The 16,886-nt window shown below is 35.4% G+C and overlaps 3 protein-coding genes and 1 pseudogene across 4 annotated transcripts; 1 reads left to right on the top strand and 3 right to left on the bottom strand.

Moving 5' to 3' along the window:
• Positions 1-1,273: 1,273 nt before the first annotated feature.
• LOC122592880 (microtubule-associated protein TORTIFOLIA1) lies at positions 1,274-6,483 on the top strand. 2 transcript variants are annotated; one of them, XM_043765204.1, is made up of 6 exons: positions 1,274-2,159; positions 3,261-3,452; positions 3,535-3,625; positions 4,068-4,528; positions 4,928-5,764; positions 6,107-6,483. In XM_043765204.1, the coding sequence occupies exons 1-6, from the start codon at positions 1,473-1,475 to the stop codon at positions 6,302-6,304; spliced, it is 2,466 nt and encodes an 821-aa protein (XP_043621139.1). In that variant the 5' UTR covers positions 1,274-1,472; the 3' UTR covers positions 6,305-6,483. The 2 variants fall into 2 exon arrangements, with proteins under 2 accessions (XP_043621139.1, XP_043621138.1); XM_043765203.1 differs by having other exon boundaries at positions 4,059-4,528.
• Positions 6,484-8,751: 2,268 nt separating this feature from the next.
• LOC122591989 lies at positions 8,752-10,393 on the bottom strand (annotated as a pseudogene).
• A 1,534-nt stretch (positions 10,394-11,927) lies between these two features.
• LOC122590663 lies at positions 11,928-12,576 on the bottom strand. Its single transcript, XM_043762839.1, has 2 exons — positions 12,284-12,576; positions 11,928-12,197 (listed from the first exon to the last, which is right to left on the bottom strand). Exons 1-2 carry the CDS (start codon positions 12,566-12,568, stop codon positions 12,063-12,065), a joined length of 420 nt encoding a protein of 139 aa, XP_043618774.1. The 5' UTR covers positions 12,569-12,576; the 3' UTR covers positions 11,928-12,062.
• Positions 12,577-14,573: 1,997 nt separating this feature from the next.
• On the bottom strand, positions 14,574-16,261 carry LOC122591988 (serine/threonine-protein phosphatase 7 long form homolog). The gene has a single exon (XM_043764205.1). It carries the CDS (start codon positions 16,259-16,261, stop codon positions 14,654-14,656), a length of 1,608 nt encoding a protein of 535 aa, XP_043620140.1. The 3' UTR covers positions 14,574-14,653.
• Between the last annotated feature and the right edge of the window lie 625 nt (positions 16,262-16,886).

The following is a 16,886-nucleotide window of genomic DNA, read 5'->3' as shown; positions in this document are numbered from 1 at the left end:
TTAACATATGAAGTTAACGTAAGTCATCTTAAAAGATTAAATCTAACCATTATCCTTTGTTGTAAATCTGTCAATGTCATTACAAATAGTGCATCTTTATAAAAAAAAACAACATAAAATATGCGTATATCTAACTCAAATATTTCATCAAACATCATTATTTAAATAATTACTTTATTTAATCATCAAGGTAACATAAATTTTGTAACTTTTAAGTTGAAATATTAATTTAAAAAATACCTAAAGTAACTAATATTTAGTGCTTTTTTATAGGGGTTTTGAATTCCAAAATTTAACGTTATACGAAGAAGATTAAAATATAAACAATGTAATTTTTATTTAAGTAAAATGTTGCTTCCAACTTATATTTAAATGATAGAAACAACCTTAGTCTTTACATGAGGAAATTACCCATGACCATATAAAGGCAAATGTGTCCACCGTTTTAAAAAATCACTTATAAAATAAAATTAATATTTTTATATAATAAACAATTATTAAATATTATCAACAAAAATTATTTATGTTCACAAGTTAATAAACTAGCTAAACTAAGCATAATGAAAGATTGGCTAAGGGACGGAATAGATAGTAACAACAAATTTGTGTTTTCTTGGTCTAAATGGGCTCCTAAAAAATGTAATATCCTTATGTGGAGGATTGGCTTGGAACGTATTCCTACTATGCTTGCTCTTAGAGACAGAAAGTGCCGCTTTAATTCGCTTCTTTGTGCCTTATGTGAGAAGGAGGAGGAGGACGTCAATCACCTTTTATGTTCTTGTGAAGTTAGTATGGAAATTTGGCAGAAGGTTTCATCTTGGTGTGGCATCCAACCTATATTCTTGTTCATCGTTAAAGACCTGTTCGAAGTGCATTCTAATGCTAGGTTGGAGAAAAAATTGGCTTCAGGATTACAAGGTATTATCTTTTACCACTTGTTGGTGCTTATGGTTGGCTCGGAATGAGAAGAAGTTTGATAATGGGAAGGTTCACGTCGAGAAGATTTTTTAAGATGTGAAGACTTTAGGCTTTTTATGATATAGGAATAGAACCAAGTTCCATTCACTTACGTGGGACGATTGGTGTAATTTCAAGTTGATGTAAATATTACTTGTAAGGAGCCTCATCACGACTTGTTGATGTAGGCAGTTTGTGAATAAAAGTTAATTTAAAAAAAAAAAAAAGCTAAACTAAGCTACACTACTCCTCTACTACGTGGTATATGTGCATTATATCTATTTTTATATATTTTTAACAATAATTAAACAAAGCTATAGCTCTATGAGGTTTCAATTTCCCAGATCTTCATCCCATTTTCTTCACCTTTTCCCACCCCCCTTCTTCTACAAATCTTGAAACACCACCATTTTTGTAACTCAAATTTAGAAACACCATTTTTGAACTAAATTCGTGAATCTTGAAACACACCACCATTCTTCAAAAAACTTACAAAATCTCAAAATCCAAACACAATGTCAACAAAATCATTGAAATCCAGGAAACCCCCATCAAATTTATCCCCGCAATCTTCAACAAAGCCATCATCTTTACCATCACATATTGCCATGATTGAGTTAAAACACAGAATCTTGACTTCACTTTCCAAGCTTTCAGACAGAGACACACACCAAATCGCCATTGAAGATCTTGAAAAAATCATCCAAACACTAACCCCAGATGGAATCACATTGACCCTTAACTCCCTTTATGACGGCGCCGCCTCAGATTCCAACAAACCCGCCGTCAAGAAAGAGTCTTTAAGGCTTTTATGTTACTTATGTGCTGCCCATACTGAATCTGCGTCGACCCATTTGACTAAAATTATTGCCCATGTTGTTAAAAGGCTTAAAGATTCTGATTCAGGTGTTAGAGACACGTGTGGTGATGCAATTGGTCAGCTTTCTCGTTTGTATTTGAAAGGTGAAAATGGGCTTGTTGCTGTTACTTTGTTTGTTAGGCCTTTGTTTGAAGGTTTGAATGATCAGAATAAAGTGGTGCAAGCTGGCTCTGCAATGTGTTTAGCTAAGATGGTTGAAATGGCTTCTGACCCGCCTGTTTCGGCTTTTCAAAAACTTTGTGGGAGAATTTGCAAGTATCTTAATAACCCGAATTTCTTGGCTAAAGCTGCACTTTTGCACGTGGTTTCTAGTCTTTCTCAGGTTTGGTTGATATATGCAATTGTGATTCTATTTTGTTTTGTGACATTTTTTGTAAATGTTATGTTCTTATAAGTTATAGAAAATAGAGTATGACTTTGCATTATATCGTGGATACGGATGTAACTATAGCCTGGCTCGTATTGGGAAATAGCCGAACCTGGTGCGGTTTCTTATAGGATAAGTAGACGGAACAGGCTGAGTGCCCAACTTGTCAGGGTTCCTTGACTCTCAAGGAGTAATGTGGTTATAACTATTCATAAGTCGAATAAGATATATTTGAATCTTGTGTGTGGATTGAACTGATTACACAAACACTTTAAAATCCCTGTCTTTTACTTTTCTGTTTCTAGTTCGTATATTATTATTGTCGCCCAACAGTAAGTATTTAATTGAAATTGTATGATGTGAGTTTGCCTTATGTTTATAGTATGTGTAAGTATTTTGTTAGAAGGGTAATTAGATTTTAGCCATGCCAAAATATTCAAGTCATTAGCACTTAGCCATGCCAATTTAGCTAGTTAATCATAGCATATATGTTTATATGCGAATGTAACGTTATTAGTTTGAGAGTGCATCTGAAATTTTCTATCTGTAGGATGTACTTGAAATCATACCATGTGAGTTTGTCTTTAGGTTATGAACTTATAGCATGTGAAAATATTAATTAGGAGGGAGAATGTGGCTTAGCCGTATCAATTTAAATGTTTTATCGATATGGCATTTCACGATTAGGAAAGAGTTTTAGGGGTCAAGTATTCAAATTTTTGGGTAATCAGTTTTATACCAACGAAAACGAAGTTTGTAATTTAAGGGTATAACAAGGATACATATTTCAAGTTTTCAATTTTTTTTCCTTGAACATTTTCTAAGTGTAAGCATATACTTGTAATCATACTGCATGACTTTGCCTTCAGGTCATAAGATGTGTAAATCTTTGTTAGAAGGAAATTCTATAGCTCAGCAATGTCAAATTTAAGGTTCCATTTACTGGTCCTTGGAGGGAGATGGTTTGTGTGATTTTAATATGGATGTTGTATTTAAGTAATTTGGGGAGGAATTGGCACAATATGCAAATAAAAACTTTGTATATACTTGTTGCAGGTTGGTGCTATTTCTCCACAATTTTTGGAGCCACTGCTTCAAAGCATACATGACTGTCTTAGCAATTCTGATTGGGCAACTCGAAAGGCAGCTGCTGATGCATTGATTGCCTTGGTTCTGCATTCTAGCAACTTGATAACAGGAAAAACAGGCCCAACTATAACTGCTCTTGAGGCTTGCCGCTTTGATAAGGTTAGCTTATAAATTCTACGCTTGAGATCTTAAAGAAGTCAACTCGACAGTCAACAACACTAAACTTTTAGTTTTTTTACAGATAAAACCGGCAAGAGAAAGTATAGTTGAAGCTTTGCAACAATGGCAAGGTCTTGCAGGAGGTTCTGGCGATCAAAAAGCACCTGTTCAAGGTGAGCAACTGAGCATAAAGTGTATTGTTATTATTTTATGTTTTTAATGATTTGTGGAAGTGGCTGTTTGGACCCATTTATTTTTATAATTGTTCGATTTGGAAATTGTAACAAAAAGAAATAGCTAAAGAGGTTATGGGTCAATCAGACCCAAACAGGTTAAAAGCCGCCCCAAGTTTATAAGTGTATTTGAATGGAGGCATCCTCTTATATCATTTTCTTTATGAAGTTAGATTACTACTGTAATAAAAAGTGTCAATGATCATATTTAACAAATATGGCCTTTTTTTTGTATTTTGTTATGACTAATGTATTGTCAACCAACTGACCTGTACAAAAGTTATATGTTTTGATACGAACCCATTTCGATCTGTTACTGAACCTGCCCAACCCACCCATTTTACCACATGTGCTCATGTTTGTTATTCGTTAGTTGGTGAAGATTCAGTACCAGCCACGTTAGATGAACAAAAAACAGAGGCCCCGCCAAAGAATAATGAACCTGAGGGTAGTAACATACCTGAGAAGGCTGTTGGAATCTTGAAAAAGAAAGCACCTGCTTTGTGTGATAAAGAACTAAACCCCGAGTTCTTTCAAAGACTTGAAAGACGGGTTTCTGGTGAAGTTGAAGTGGTTGTCCCTCGTAGATTTGTGAAGTCCTCTAATGAGCAAAATGGAGAAGAATCTGGCCACAATGATGCAGATGCCGGGTCACAGTCAAAAGAGAGCTACCAAAGATTAGACCGAGGAATCAGTGGTCCTTCTAGAAGGCGAGAATTTGAAGATATGAATGACCTGAGTCAAAGGGAGGGATCCAGGAGCAATAAAGGAAATTTGTTGGCTATCCAGCGGCACTTACTGCAACTTGAGAAACAACAGGCTCATCTCATGAATATGTTGCAGGTATGTGAGTTCATTTTACCTAGAGAGGCAAGAAGGATAATTCCATGTACCGGTCTAACGGTTTAGTTGTGGCTGGACCGCGCATACTTTTTTGTTTATTGTTTGAAATTTATAGAAATAATAATATATTAATTATGATTACTAAATACTAAACTATATAAGTAAAACAAACATGTAATCTGTTTCAAATAAAACGATAGAGATTGTAAGCATCTGAAGACACTATAAACCTTTCTTGACCCCTTTGGCTAGTTTTATCTCAAGTGAAATTTTACTGGCATCTTCTTGACCTGTGAACAATAATTTTCAACTTGAATTGACCCATTTCCATACAAATGAGATGCAGATTGCCACCTTTAATTTGCATGTCCTTCTGTTACAAGGTTTTTGCTATTGCAGGATTTCATGGGTGGATCTCACGATGGCATGTTGACTTTGGAAAACAGAGTGCGGGGTCTGGAGCGAGTAGTTGAAGACATGGCACGTGATCTATCATTAGCGGGTAATAGTCGAAGGGGTGGAAATTATATGATGGGATTTGAGGAATCTAGTGGTAGACCATTAGGAAAGTACAACGGATTTTCTGACTATCCTAATTCAAAATTAGGGAGGACTGATGACCCGATGTCTTACATGGGTTCAAGTATGAGGGGTAGAGGATCTTCTTGGAGAGCAGATGGTCCCGAAAGCTGGGACTACCATTCATATGGCAGAAACCCGCAAATGGGTTTAAGGAGGGCTATGGATGGCAGGTCACCTAAATCAGAAAACGAAACTGAACCTGTGAATAGAAGGGGTTGGGGGGATAAAGGATCTGGCCCAGCTAGGTTCGGGGAGGGCCCCTCGGCTAGGAGTGTTTGGCAAGCTTCAAAAGATGAAGCCACATTGGAAGCGATTAGGGTGGCAGGTGAAGACAATGTGCCTGTACGGACTGCGCGAGTAGCGGTTCCTGAAATGACTGCAGAAGCAATGGGAGATGAGAATGTGCAGGATCGGGACCCAGTTTGGACATCTTGGACTAATGCCATGGATGCACTTCAGATGGGTGACGCTGATACAGCTTTTGCTGAAGTCTTGTCTACTGAGGATGATTTATTGCTTGTGAAGCTAATGGACAGAACAGGCCCGGTAATTGACCAGCTTTCAAGTGAGGTAGGGACTGAAGTTCTGCATGCTGTTGCCCAGTTTCTTCCAGACCAGAATGTGTTTGATATCTGCTTGTCGTGGCTTCAACAGGTATACCTTCATACACAAGTACACCATAAGCAACCAAACATGATACTCACATATAATGATCCATTCTAGTATTATGGTTATTCCAGTATCCTGTGCAAATCCATTATTTTGTGACCTGATTCTAAACTAAAAAAAATGGACAGTAGTATCATTATAGACACTTTAGAAGTATATTTGCAACAAATAGCCAACTTAAGGTGGGAGGGATATGGTGATATATAGGGAAGAATATGAGCATTTTGTTTTATTGGTTAAAGATTAGGGGTCATGTTAAGGTAACAACCACCCCCCCCCGAAATAAAAAGGGTTCGTTATTCATTTGTATCTCAATTTTGTCTACAGTTGCTTGATATGATTGTAGAGAATGGAACAGATAATGTGGGAATTCCAATAGAAGTGAAAAAGGAGATTTTAGTGAATCTGAATGAGGCCGCTTCAACTATTGAGCCTCCTGAGGACTGGGAAGGCATGGTGCCAGACCAGCTCTTGTTGCAGCTGGCATCAGCCTGGGATATTGATCTGCATCAGCTAGAAAAGTGAAGCAAGATGAAGGCTTATATTGATGTGGAAGTTTATAATCTTTGATTGAAATTAGTGATTATATTTGGTTTTATTAGCTTTGACATCAGATGTAGATGAAACAAACAAGATGAGGCTTGTATCCTTGGTTTGAATTTCCATTTATTGCGTAAAGAGTAGTGAAAAAGTTTTGTATGTGATATTGGTTTGTTGATTTTGGTCATGTGCTCATTTATTCTATCTGGGTGGTTATTTTCCTGATCTTGAAAAATGGAGGTAATCAGAGTGGGGTACAGCTACCCAGGATAAGTCGAGTCTTTGACTCCAATGTATGTTGCCTAATTGGTATTCCCGTGGCCGTTCCTAGACTTAGACTTTTCATTGTCATCTCAAGATGTTTACCTAATGAAGTTCAAACCCAAATCTCTTAGGGACTTAGGGTGACGGATGTGGACCGTGTGGTTGACAAGATGCCAAAATCTGGCTCGACAACAATCAATCATACCATGTTAAATGATTTTTTTGAACATTATACCATGTTAAATGATGGGAGATGATTGACAAATGATGCATTAAATGCTTGTCAAATGCTAGGAAGATGTTAAAGCTTCAAAATTTGTAATGTATAACCAATCACAAGTTCACAACATAAAATGTCATGTCAATCTCTCTTTCCATAGATATACCTTTTCTTTTTTAAAAAGGGAATCTTATATTCTTACTCACCCAAGTAAATCATCGACAGTGTATATATACAAACATATAATACTTACAACTACTTAAAATTACACCAATCATACCAAGCAGTGGCGGATCCAGTGTAGAAACAGGGGGGTCACCGCCCCACCCTCAACCCATTTTTGTTAGTATTTTTTTTTAAGTCTAATAAGTTCCGGCGGCGACTGTTTTTGAGATTATGTCTGCAGCGGAGGTTTTATTTGATGTAGAAGATAAAGTAGAACTATTTTCTAGTATTAATCCATTTAGTCCTTTTTGTACATCTGAAGTTTCAATTTAGTCCCTGAACTTCCAAGTTATTATTTGTTAGGAATAAAATGCATAGTGTTATCATATATGTCTATTATTGTTCGAATAGAATATACGGCATTATTACATTACTTGTAAGTTGTAACCCCTTTTATGTTAATTTTTTTTAAATTTAAATATCTAGATCATACATTGCATAACAACAATAAATTTTTAAGTTTTATCATAGAATAATAAATAAATAAATTTTTAGCCGATATACCATGCAAAATTTTTATATATTAAAGCTACTATCGCTATACCGATATATCTTGTGATTTTACTATATGTTTAGATAATATATTTTTCATAAGAAATGTGACACCTATTTTGACTAGATTATAACCCCTTTAATTAGAGTGTTTTTTGTCTAAAATTAAATAATGTAAATTTTTTCCACTTTGACATGTGCATAAAAAAACTTAAGGCCCAACTTCTTTATAAGTTTATATATATTTCATATGTGCATTAACAAATTCAGTAATAAAGGGAGAACAAATTAGGCCCCCTTCTTAAAAAAGTCTGAATCCGCCACTGATGTCAAGAGAGGCTTCTATGTTTCGTTCTATTTTTGAACCAAAAATACCCAACCGACTTAATACTTTGTGTAATTCCCATACATTAACCGAAACATTGTTAAATTTGATGTCATTCCTCGCCTTACAAATGCTCCGGCTTATAATGATGATGCCTTTAATTGCCTCTTTCTCCCATCTACGCTTGTCGGACTGGTCATGCATTTCTAGTAGATTTTTAATAGAAAAGACATAAATTAGTGTCATATTGCACCAATCCCAAATTGCCTGCCAAACTCTAGCTGCCACCCCACACTCACAAAACAAGTGTTCAACCGAATTAGTTCCATCGCCACACAACACGCAAATCGAATCTCAAAAAAAAATAAAATTTCGAGCCTGTAATGCTTGCATTGTAGGGATGCCATCCAAAACCGCCCTTCACATGAATATGTTCCATCGATATACCTGATTTCTAATGGCAATGTGGCATGCCATAAGATGTCAGTTCATGGGAAGTAATGTCTTACCAATTGACCATTAAGTCACATTGGAGATGTGTTTCTTTTTTTCTTATCTTGTTTGGTGAGCTGCAAGAAAATGCTCTACAATGTCCAGCTTTTCCTGATCTAATATATATGCATTAATTTTTCAAAAACATTTAATGCTACGGCCTTGTCAATTCAATTTGTAACCATTCAAGTCCAGCCACATTGCCACCCAATAGAAAAACACAAAGAACACCTTCTTTCATGTTGACATTGTTCAGAAAACCATATATGTGATATAGATAGATACAGTCATACAGATATAGTCATATAGATAAACAAAAACAAAGTAAGAGACTCTGCAGTCTGCATAAATGAGTTTTTCTTGGCATTTCCAGGCTTTTGAGCAAATAGTGGAATTTAAGCCAACTTATATGCCCTAGTAAGATTCTAATTGTATCACCTTCTGTTTTTTAGCTCTGAGATATTGAAATAATTCCTCAAGTTTACTAATTCTGGCTTCAAGTTCCAATCCCAATGCATTAAGCTCGTCATCTTCATCGTCACGCAAACTACCATAACTACCACCTTCAGCATCATCATTGTCGCCATAACTACCATAACCATTGCCACCATCATCACCATCATCGTTATTACCCATAGCATCTTCAGATCCTTCTGTTCTTAATTCATCTTTCACAAAAATTTTACCTTCATCGTCACGCAAACGAGACAACAATTTACATAAGCCAGTTGACTTATTCTGCCACTTCAAGTATCTAGCAGTGACATGAGATTCAGAGACTCGTGATGGCAAATACAACTTAACATCTTTGACTGGCCGAGTGTAAAATTTCCAGGCGATTTCAGGAGTTTCATTGGCTCGGACCACATCACCAGGAACATCTTGGTTCATCCCAAATTGCATTGCAACTCTATGGGGTAAATATTGTTCCATACAGTTCCCATCCATCCCAACTAACTCAGAAACTCTCAAACAACGAGCCCATGACTCCAATCCTTCATCTAAACAAACATCAACGTTGACCCACTTTCCCACATCTTGATACACCTTCGACAACACCAAATGGTCAATTATATCTTCACCATAAGGTTGCCAACAAAACTCTTCCAATGCAGAACCAACAAATGAACTAACATCCTTCACAGGCAACCTCTTCTCCCATTTAGCGAATCTCGGACTGCAACTATAACTAGGATTAGGCCTAAGCTTTGGAAATCTCTCCCAAATCCAAATTTGAACAAATTGAAAAGGAGCCCAAACAATAGCCGCAGTCTCGTCATTGTCTTTCGAACCAACCATTTTATCTTTTAGCAAGCCTAAATCTCTATAAATGCTAGCAAGAACAGCAGGTGCAAGAGCAAGTTTAACCCCTCGAGCTAAATGAATAGCAATGATGAGAGCATGTTTTACAATGGTCGATGAAGGGAAAACGAACCTGCATAACCAAGATACAAGAAATGCTTCATGCTCGACATCGCTGCCACTTTTTTTTGAATTTCTTTATCCATAAAAACGGATCAGCTCTTCTAGAACTAGATTTCATTATGCCGGTCCTTACTTCATTCAGTTTCTTTAAAACCTTCTCCAAATCCTCATTAACCATGACACGATCTACAGATTCACCCAAAACAGAATAACCACCAATAACCATCATATCTTCCAATGTAACTGTAACTTCTCCCCAACTAAACACAAAACTTTTAGTCTCATCACACCATTTTTGAACAAACCCAAGAATCAAGTTATCATCTTTCTTGATATTGTAACACGAATTTAACACCGCTTCGTAAATTCCGGCTTTTTTCCAAGTGGACTTATGTAAGGAATGCATACTATCAACCCATTCTTTCCATCTCCCACTCCTTCTTTGCATTTTCCACCCTTTGTATGAAACCCTTAAAGAACACATTTTTTGTTCACAATAATGATTTGGGTAAAAGGGTTTTCCGAGCTTTGTGAAAGTAGAAGTGGGTTTTAGAAACAAGCCAGATTTTCGGGTCGGGTCATGGGTTTTAGTGGGGTTTAGTGATACCATAAGTTCCTCCCTTTCTTCCATAATATTAGTATCTACCAACATTGTTGTTTTTTGCAAGTTTGATGATTGATATTATTAAACAAATAAGCAAAAAAAAAAAAAGTGATGGAAATTTAAAGGGATCTACTTACCTATATATATATATATATATATATAGAAATGGTAACCAAACTACTATCAGCACTATTGTTCAAAAATAGAAAGAATAAAGAAGGAAGAAGGTTTGTTCTGTTTACCTTATGAAAAAGAACTTGTACTGTATTTTTTTTTCGAAAGTCACATATCTAAACCCTTGATTGGAGAAGAAGAAATGCTGAAATGGAGTCACTGATCCCAAAATTCTCTAGGTACCCAAAATGTAAGTATTTGATTTGGCGCCCAGCTTTTTAACACATTGTAACTCGGGCCATAGGCTGTAAGAACATAAGTCTTACACACACACATATATATATATATATATATATATATATATATTTTAAATTATAAAAATCGTGGACCTACGCATTTATTCAAAATATTATGTACTTTTCACCCAAATTGGATGCATAAAGTCTCATACTCACTTTTCTTTTATTATATTTTATATTTATAACAGTGTCACACAATGTATCTATATCTATATTACATAATAATAAGAATAGTCTCATCTTAAAAGTTACATGAGAATCTGTCCAAACTACCCTAAAAAAAACTCTCTTTTTCTCATTTGTAGCCATTTACACATACAACTCTCTCTCAATCTCTTTTTTTTCTTCATTTGTACTTTGTTAATGGTACCGTGCTAGTAATGTAAAACATTTATTGTTTGTAAAGTGTACATGGTTGGAAAATTTTCGTATGAGGAACTTAGGATATCACTCTCTATTTTTTTCAAAAAGTATATCTCATACTTTTAGTTGCTTTTAAAAGATAGTAAATAATACAATATTTATTATTGTAATTTGTACATATTAAGACATTTATTACAAGTATAAAAGACCAAATGTATTGCATTTTTTGGAAATTTACAAGCATAAAAGGTAAATTATAGATATTAGACCGTATTACCCATTACTATTAGCTACCATTAGTTATGAAAAAATCTAGACCGAGTCGGGTTTTGTGGCAGCCTTGAAAAGTTCGAGGTTTATCATTAAATATACTTGAGTTTAATAAAGTTCAAGTCGGGCTAAGTCAGGTCCTTTACACCAGAAATAAGCAAAGTGTATTAAAGCCTGAATGGCTGAATGTGTTGGGTTCGGTAGGGTTACCCATGAGGCCATGACACAACGTAAATATTCTGAAAATGAAATAAATCATTACATAGTGTCGTAAATGATATTTGATATATATCTTTTAGATGACTTTTCATTAGTGAAAATTTACAAATGGATAGTTATTTTGAAATATATCTATACAAAAAGAAGGTGAACAAAACATTTGGAACGGAAGTAGTACTTATTATACAGATCTAATAATTTACTATTGACACTTTTATAACTATCATTAACAAAAATATATAAATATATATATTTAATAAAGTTTTACTTTGAGTTTGCAATACTATAAAGCAATGGGAGATAAGAATATGCAGGATCGGGACCGGGTTTGGACATCTTGGACTTATGCCATGGATGGACTTCAGATGGGTGATGCTGCTATGAATTTTGCTGAAGTTTTGTCTACTGAGGATGATTTATTGCTTCTAAAGCTAATTGACAGAACGCCCCGGTAATTGACCAGCTCTCGAGTGAGGTAGGGATTGAAGTTCTGCATGCCGTTTCCCAGATTCTTCCGGACCGAAACGTGTTTGATATCTGCTTGTCTTGGCTTCTAACAGGTATACCTTCATACACAAGTACAGCATAAACACACCAAACATGATACTATAAAAAAAAATGATCCATTCTATTACTATGCTTATTCCAGTACCTTGTGCAAATCCATTTCTTTGTGACCTGATTCTAAACTAAAAAACAAAACGGACAGTAGTATCATCAGACAAATTAGAAGTATATTTGAAACAAATACATAACTTAACCAGGTTCTTGATTCATTTCTATCTCTTCTCTTCTTTTTTTGTGTACAGTTGCTTGATATGATTGTAGAGAATGGAACAGATAATGTGGGAATTCCAATGGAAGTGAAAAAGGAGATTTTGGTGAATCTGGATGAGGCTGTTTCAACTACTGAGCCTCCTGAGGATTGGGAAGACATGGTGCCAGAGCAACTCTTGTTGCAACTGGCATCAGCTTGGGATATCGATCTGCATCAGCTAGAAAAGGGAAGCAAGATGAAGGCTTATATTATGTGGAAGTTTATAATCTTAGATTGAAAATAGTTATTGGATTTGGTTTTATTAGCTATGTGCTGCAAGTTTATAAAATCCAAACTAAAATAACTAATTAGGATATGCATTCAAATAAAGATAGTTTTGTAAGTAATTGTAAAAAAAAAAAGGTTTCTACATAAAGCATACCATAGCCATTCTTCCATTGTTGTCAGATTCATTAGGATGAAGACCTCGTTTTAACAATCTTTAGTAAAAGATCGTCACCCCTAAGTGTGGCAAAACATAAACTCACGGGCAAGTGCATCCTACCGTGAGCCAACATGTTTTCTATGTCCATCAGAACTCTCTCCATAAGTGGATCATTCATGTCCTTCCAAGAGCTATTCCATCAAGCAACAAAAGTGCTATCAGAATTAGTAATATGTTGAATATTTAACATATAGAATAGTATACAAACCTTAAGAAGATTATTCATGATAACGGTCCCATCACCAACATTTGCCTGAATGATGTTCAAAAATGTGGTATGGTTCAACCAAAGTAACTGGCTCAACCTCTTGGCGCGGCCTGTAAAGAGATGCAGTCTGTAGCAAAGAACTCCAATTTCACCACAACGCTGACCGGTTTTAGCTTCTCCAACAACCTGCAGTCATCAATAGTTGCTTTTTTCAGTAATCCAACTATCTTAAGAGGTAATGATTTAGTATAATTATTGTATTTAACTAAAGTCTTGCCAGTTCAGTTCCATATTATATAACCAGCAGTTCCTGATCAAGTAATTAACCATGAAAGTACCAATTTATTATTAGCTATAACTTGTAAGTATAATAGTAATAACTATGTTTAAGCCCGTAGAAATATAAGAAATTCAAGACTCACTACTGCTCCAGTATCAAGTATATAGAAATCTGTTGGTGCTTCATTCTGCAAAATGACATCTTCCTTCAGTGGAAAATATTCTAATTGCATTTCCCAGACCTTCAGACATGGCAATTCCAGTTATAAGTTTGAAGACAGAACATTGAATCCAAAAAGTAAACTTGATCACTCATAATAAATCTTTATAGATCATACAAGCTGAAAAAGCAAGTCATTGGACACGCCTTTAAACAAGTAGGCCTTATCTAAAAGAGAGTAGAAAAGAAAATGAGAAATGCTAGAACAAATGGCTTTTGGAAGGCAATCAAGACTTTCTTGTTGCTGAAGCCCCTCTGAATCAGTTCTGAACTTCAAGCACAAATGTGCAAGCATCTGATCTTGCAAACGAAGTGGTAATCGATTTGTCTGTGCAAAACTTGAGGCAGCTTGAATAATGTCCTTCTATTGTCCAAAAAAAAAAGAAAAAGTAATCAGAGTGTTTTCTTGAATGCTAATCACGCCATTAAATGCCATGCCAATCTCTTTCTCTATTGGCATACCCAGGGCAATTTCTTATCCAGTTTATCCATAAGATGTCAATCCATAGAGAGCAATGTTACCTTGAACCAATTTGCTCTGCCGCTCAAATTTGCCGCCCACATCCATCATTCTTATGAGACCATCATGAAATTTTACCACTAGGTCACATTGGATATGTTTTTTCATTTTTGCTTATCTTGTTCGGTAAAACTGCAAGAAAATGCTACACGGTATCTAGTATATTTTTTTTTTTTCTGATTTGATATCTATGTATTGTATGTTTTTGAACATTTAATGCTACAGCCTTGTCAATTTTTACCAGAATGTGCTATTTGCAGGTAGTTTACAACTATCTAAGTCCAGACACATTACCACCCTATAGAAACACAAATATACATAAGATTTACGAGTTGAACTTGTCACCTTGTCATGTTGACTTTGTTAAGAAAACCATATATATAATATAGATAGATAAAATCATACAGATATAGAGAGACAAAAACAAAGTAAGAGACTTTGTAATCTCCATAGATGAGTTTTTCTTGGCATTTTCATGCTTCTGAGTAACTAGTGGAATTTAAGCCAACTTATATGCCCTGGTAATATTCTAATTATATCACCTTCTGTTTTTTAGCTTTGAGATATTGAAATACTTCCTCAAGTTTACCAATTCTTGCTTCAAGTTTAGATCCTAATGCATTAATCTTGTCATCTTCGTCATCACCACCATCAGCATCATCATTGTCGTCATAAATACCATAACCACCACCACCACCATCGTTATTACCCATAGCATCTTCAGAACCTTCTGTTCTTGATTCATCTTCCACCAAGTTTATACCTTCATCGTCACACAGCTGAGGCAACAATTTACATGAGCCAGTTGACTTATTGCGCCATTCCAAGTATCTAGCAGTGACATGAGGTTCAGAAACTCGTGATGGAATGTACAACTTAGCATCTTTAACTGGACGAGAGTAAAATTTCCAGGCGATTTCAGAAGTTTCATTGGCTCGGACCACATCACCAGGAACATCTTGGTTCATCCCAAATTGCATTGCAACTCTATGGGGTAAATATTGTTCCATACAGTTCCCATCCATGCCAACTAACTCAGAAACTCTCAAACAACGAGCCCATGACTCCAATCCTTCATCTAAACAAACATCAACGTTGACCCACTTTCCCACATCTTGATACACCTTCGACAACACCGAATGGTCAATTATATCTTCACCATAAGGTTGCCAACAAAATTCTTCCAATGCAGAACCAACAAATGAACTAACATCCTTTACAGGCGACTTCTTGTCCCATTTAGCAAATCTTGGCATGCAACTATAACTAGGATTAGGCCTAAGCTTTGGAAATCTCTCCCAAATCCAAATTTGAACAAATTGAAAAGGAGCGCAAACAGTAGCCGCAGTCTCATGGTTGTGATCATAATCTTTAGAATCAACCATTTTATCTTTTAACAAGCTTAAATCTCTATAAATGCTAGCAAGAACAGCAGGTGCAAGAGCAAGTTTAACCCCTCGAGCTAAATGAATACCGATGGTGAGAACATGTTTCACAATGGTCGATGAAGGGAAAACGAACCTGCATAACCACGATATAAGAAATGCTTCATGCTCGATATCGCTTCCACTATCTTTGAATTTCTTCATCCATCCAAAAGGATCAGCTCTTCTTCTTGTAGATCTTGATAACTCAGTCCTTGCTTCATTCAGTTTCTCTAAAACCTTCACCAAATCCTCGTTTACGATGGCACAGTCCACAGAATCACCCAAAACAGAATAACCACCAATAACCATCATATCTTCCAATGTAACCGTAACTTCTCCCCAGCTAAACACAAAACTTTTAGTCTCATCACACCATTTTTGAACAAACCCAAGAATCAAGTTATCATCTTTCTTAATCTCGTAACACGAATTCAACACGGCTTCGTAAATTCCGGCTTTTTTCCAAGTGGACTTATGCAAAGCATGCATACTATCAACCCATTCTTTCCATTTCCCACACCTTTGTTGTGTTCTCCACCCACTGAATGAAACACTTAAAGAACGATTTTTTTTTTCACAATAATGATTTGGGTAAAGGGGTTTCCCAAGCTTTGTGAAAGTAGAAGTGGGTTTTAGAAACAAGCCGGATTTTCGGGTCGGGTCATGGGTTTTTGTGGGGTTTAGTGATACCATAAGTTCCTCTCTTTCTTCCATAATAGTATCTTCCAACATTGTTGTTTTTATAATTTTGATGATGATATTATTAAAGAAATAATCAAAAAAAAGTGATGGAAATTTATAAGGATGTACTTACATATAGATATATTATATACTCTATATATAAATGGTAACCAAACTACTACCAGCAGTCCAAATTTAGGAAGAATAATGAAGGAAAAAAGGTTTGTTCTGTTTACCTTATGAAAATATCTTATATTTTCCTCGAACCAGAAAGTCACATATCTAAGCCTTTGATTGGAGAAGAAATGCTGTAATGGAGAGTCACTAATCCCAAAATCCTCTATGTACCCAAAATGTGATTATTTGATTTGGCGCCCAGCTTTTCACCTTGGAGGGTTTCTCTAGAAAATGTTTGTTAAAAAAATATAATAATAATCTTTGAATAGCTTTTTTTTTTATACACTCACTCACCTTAACTTTTAAATTTCATTTATTAAAATATCTTTTATAGCTTTAACTAACTCTCATAATTTAATATCATAAATTGATAGTTGAGACATTGAAAAAAAATCTTTAATAACTTGATATCATGATGGATGCTCTAAGTATGCCTATATTTTAACATATCCATACAATATTATTGAGTCTCAAAACTCAT

The sequence above is a fragment of the Erigeron canadensis genome, chromosome 3 (genome assembly GCF_010389155.1).
Source record: "Erigeron canadensis isolate Cc75 chromosome 3, C_canadensis_v1, whole genome shotgun sequence".
Lineage (NCBI taxonomy): Eukaryota > Viridiplantae > Streptophyta > Magnoliopsida > Asterales > Asteraceae > Erigeron > Erigeron canadensis.
The sequence above is the reverse complement of the archived record's forward strand: the minus strand, read 5'-3'. Positions and strand labels throughout refer to the sequence as shown.

Excerpts from the sequence above, each read along its gene's own strand:
- LOC122592880 (XM_043765203.1), top strand. The coding sequence starts at position 1,473 with ATGTCAACAAAATCATTGAAATCCAGGAAACCCCCATCAAATTTATCC. Across the intron at positions 2,160-3,260 it reads TGGTTTCTAGTCTTTCTCAG|GTTGGTGCTATTTCTCCACA; the intron begins GTTTGGTTGATA and ends TACTTGTTGCAG. Across the intron at positions 3,626-4,058 it reads TCAAAAAGCACCTGTTCAAG|TTGGTGAAGATTCAGTACCA; the intron begins GTGAGCAACTGA and ends GTTATTCGTTAG.
- LOC122590663 (XM_043762839.1), bottom strand. The coding sequence starts at position 12,568 with ATGTCTTCCCAATCCTCAGGAGGCTCAGTAGTTGAAACAGCCTCATCC. Across the intron at positions 12,198-12,283 it reads AAGAAATGGATTTGCACAAG|GTATACCTGTTAGAAGCCAA; the intron begins GTACTGGAATAA and ends TTGTGTATGAAG.
- LOC122591988 (XM_043764205.1), bottom strand. The coding sequence starts at position 16,261 with ATGGAAGAAAGAGAGGAACTTATGGTATCACTAAACCCCACAAAAACC.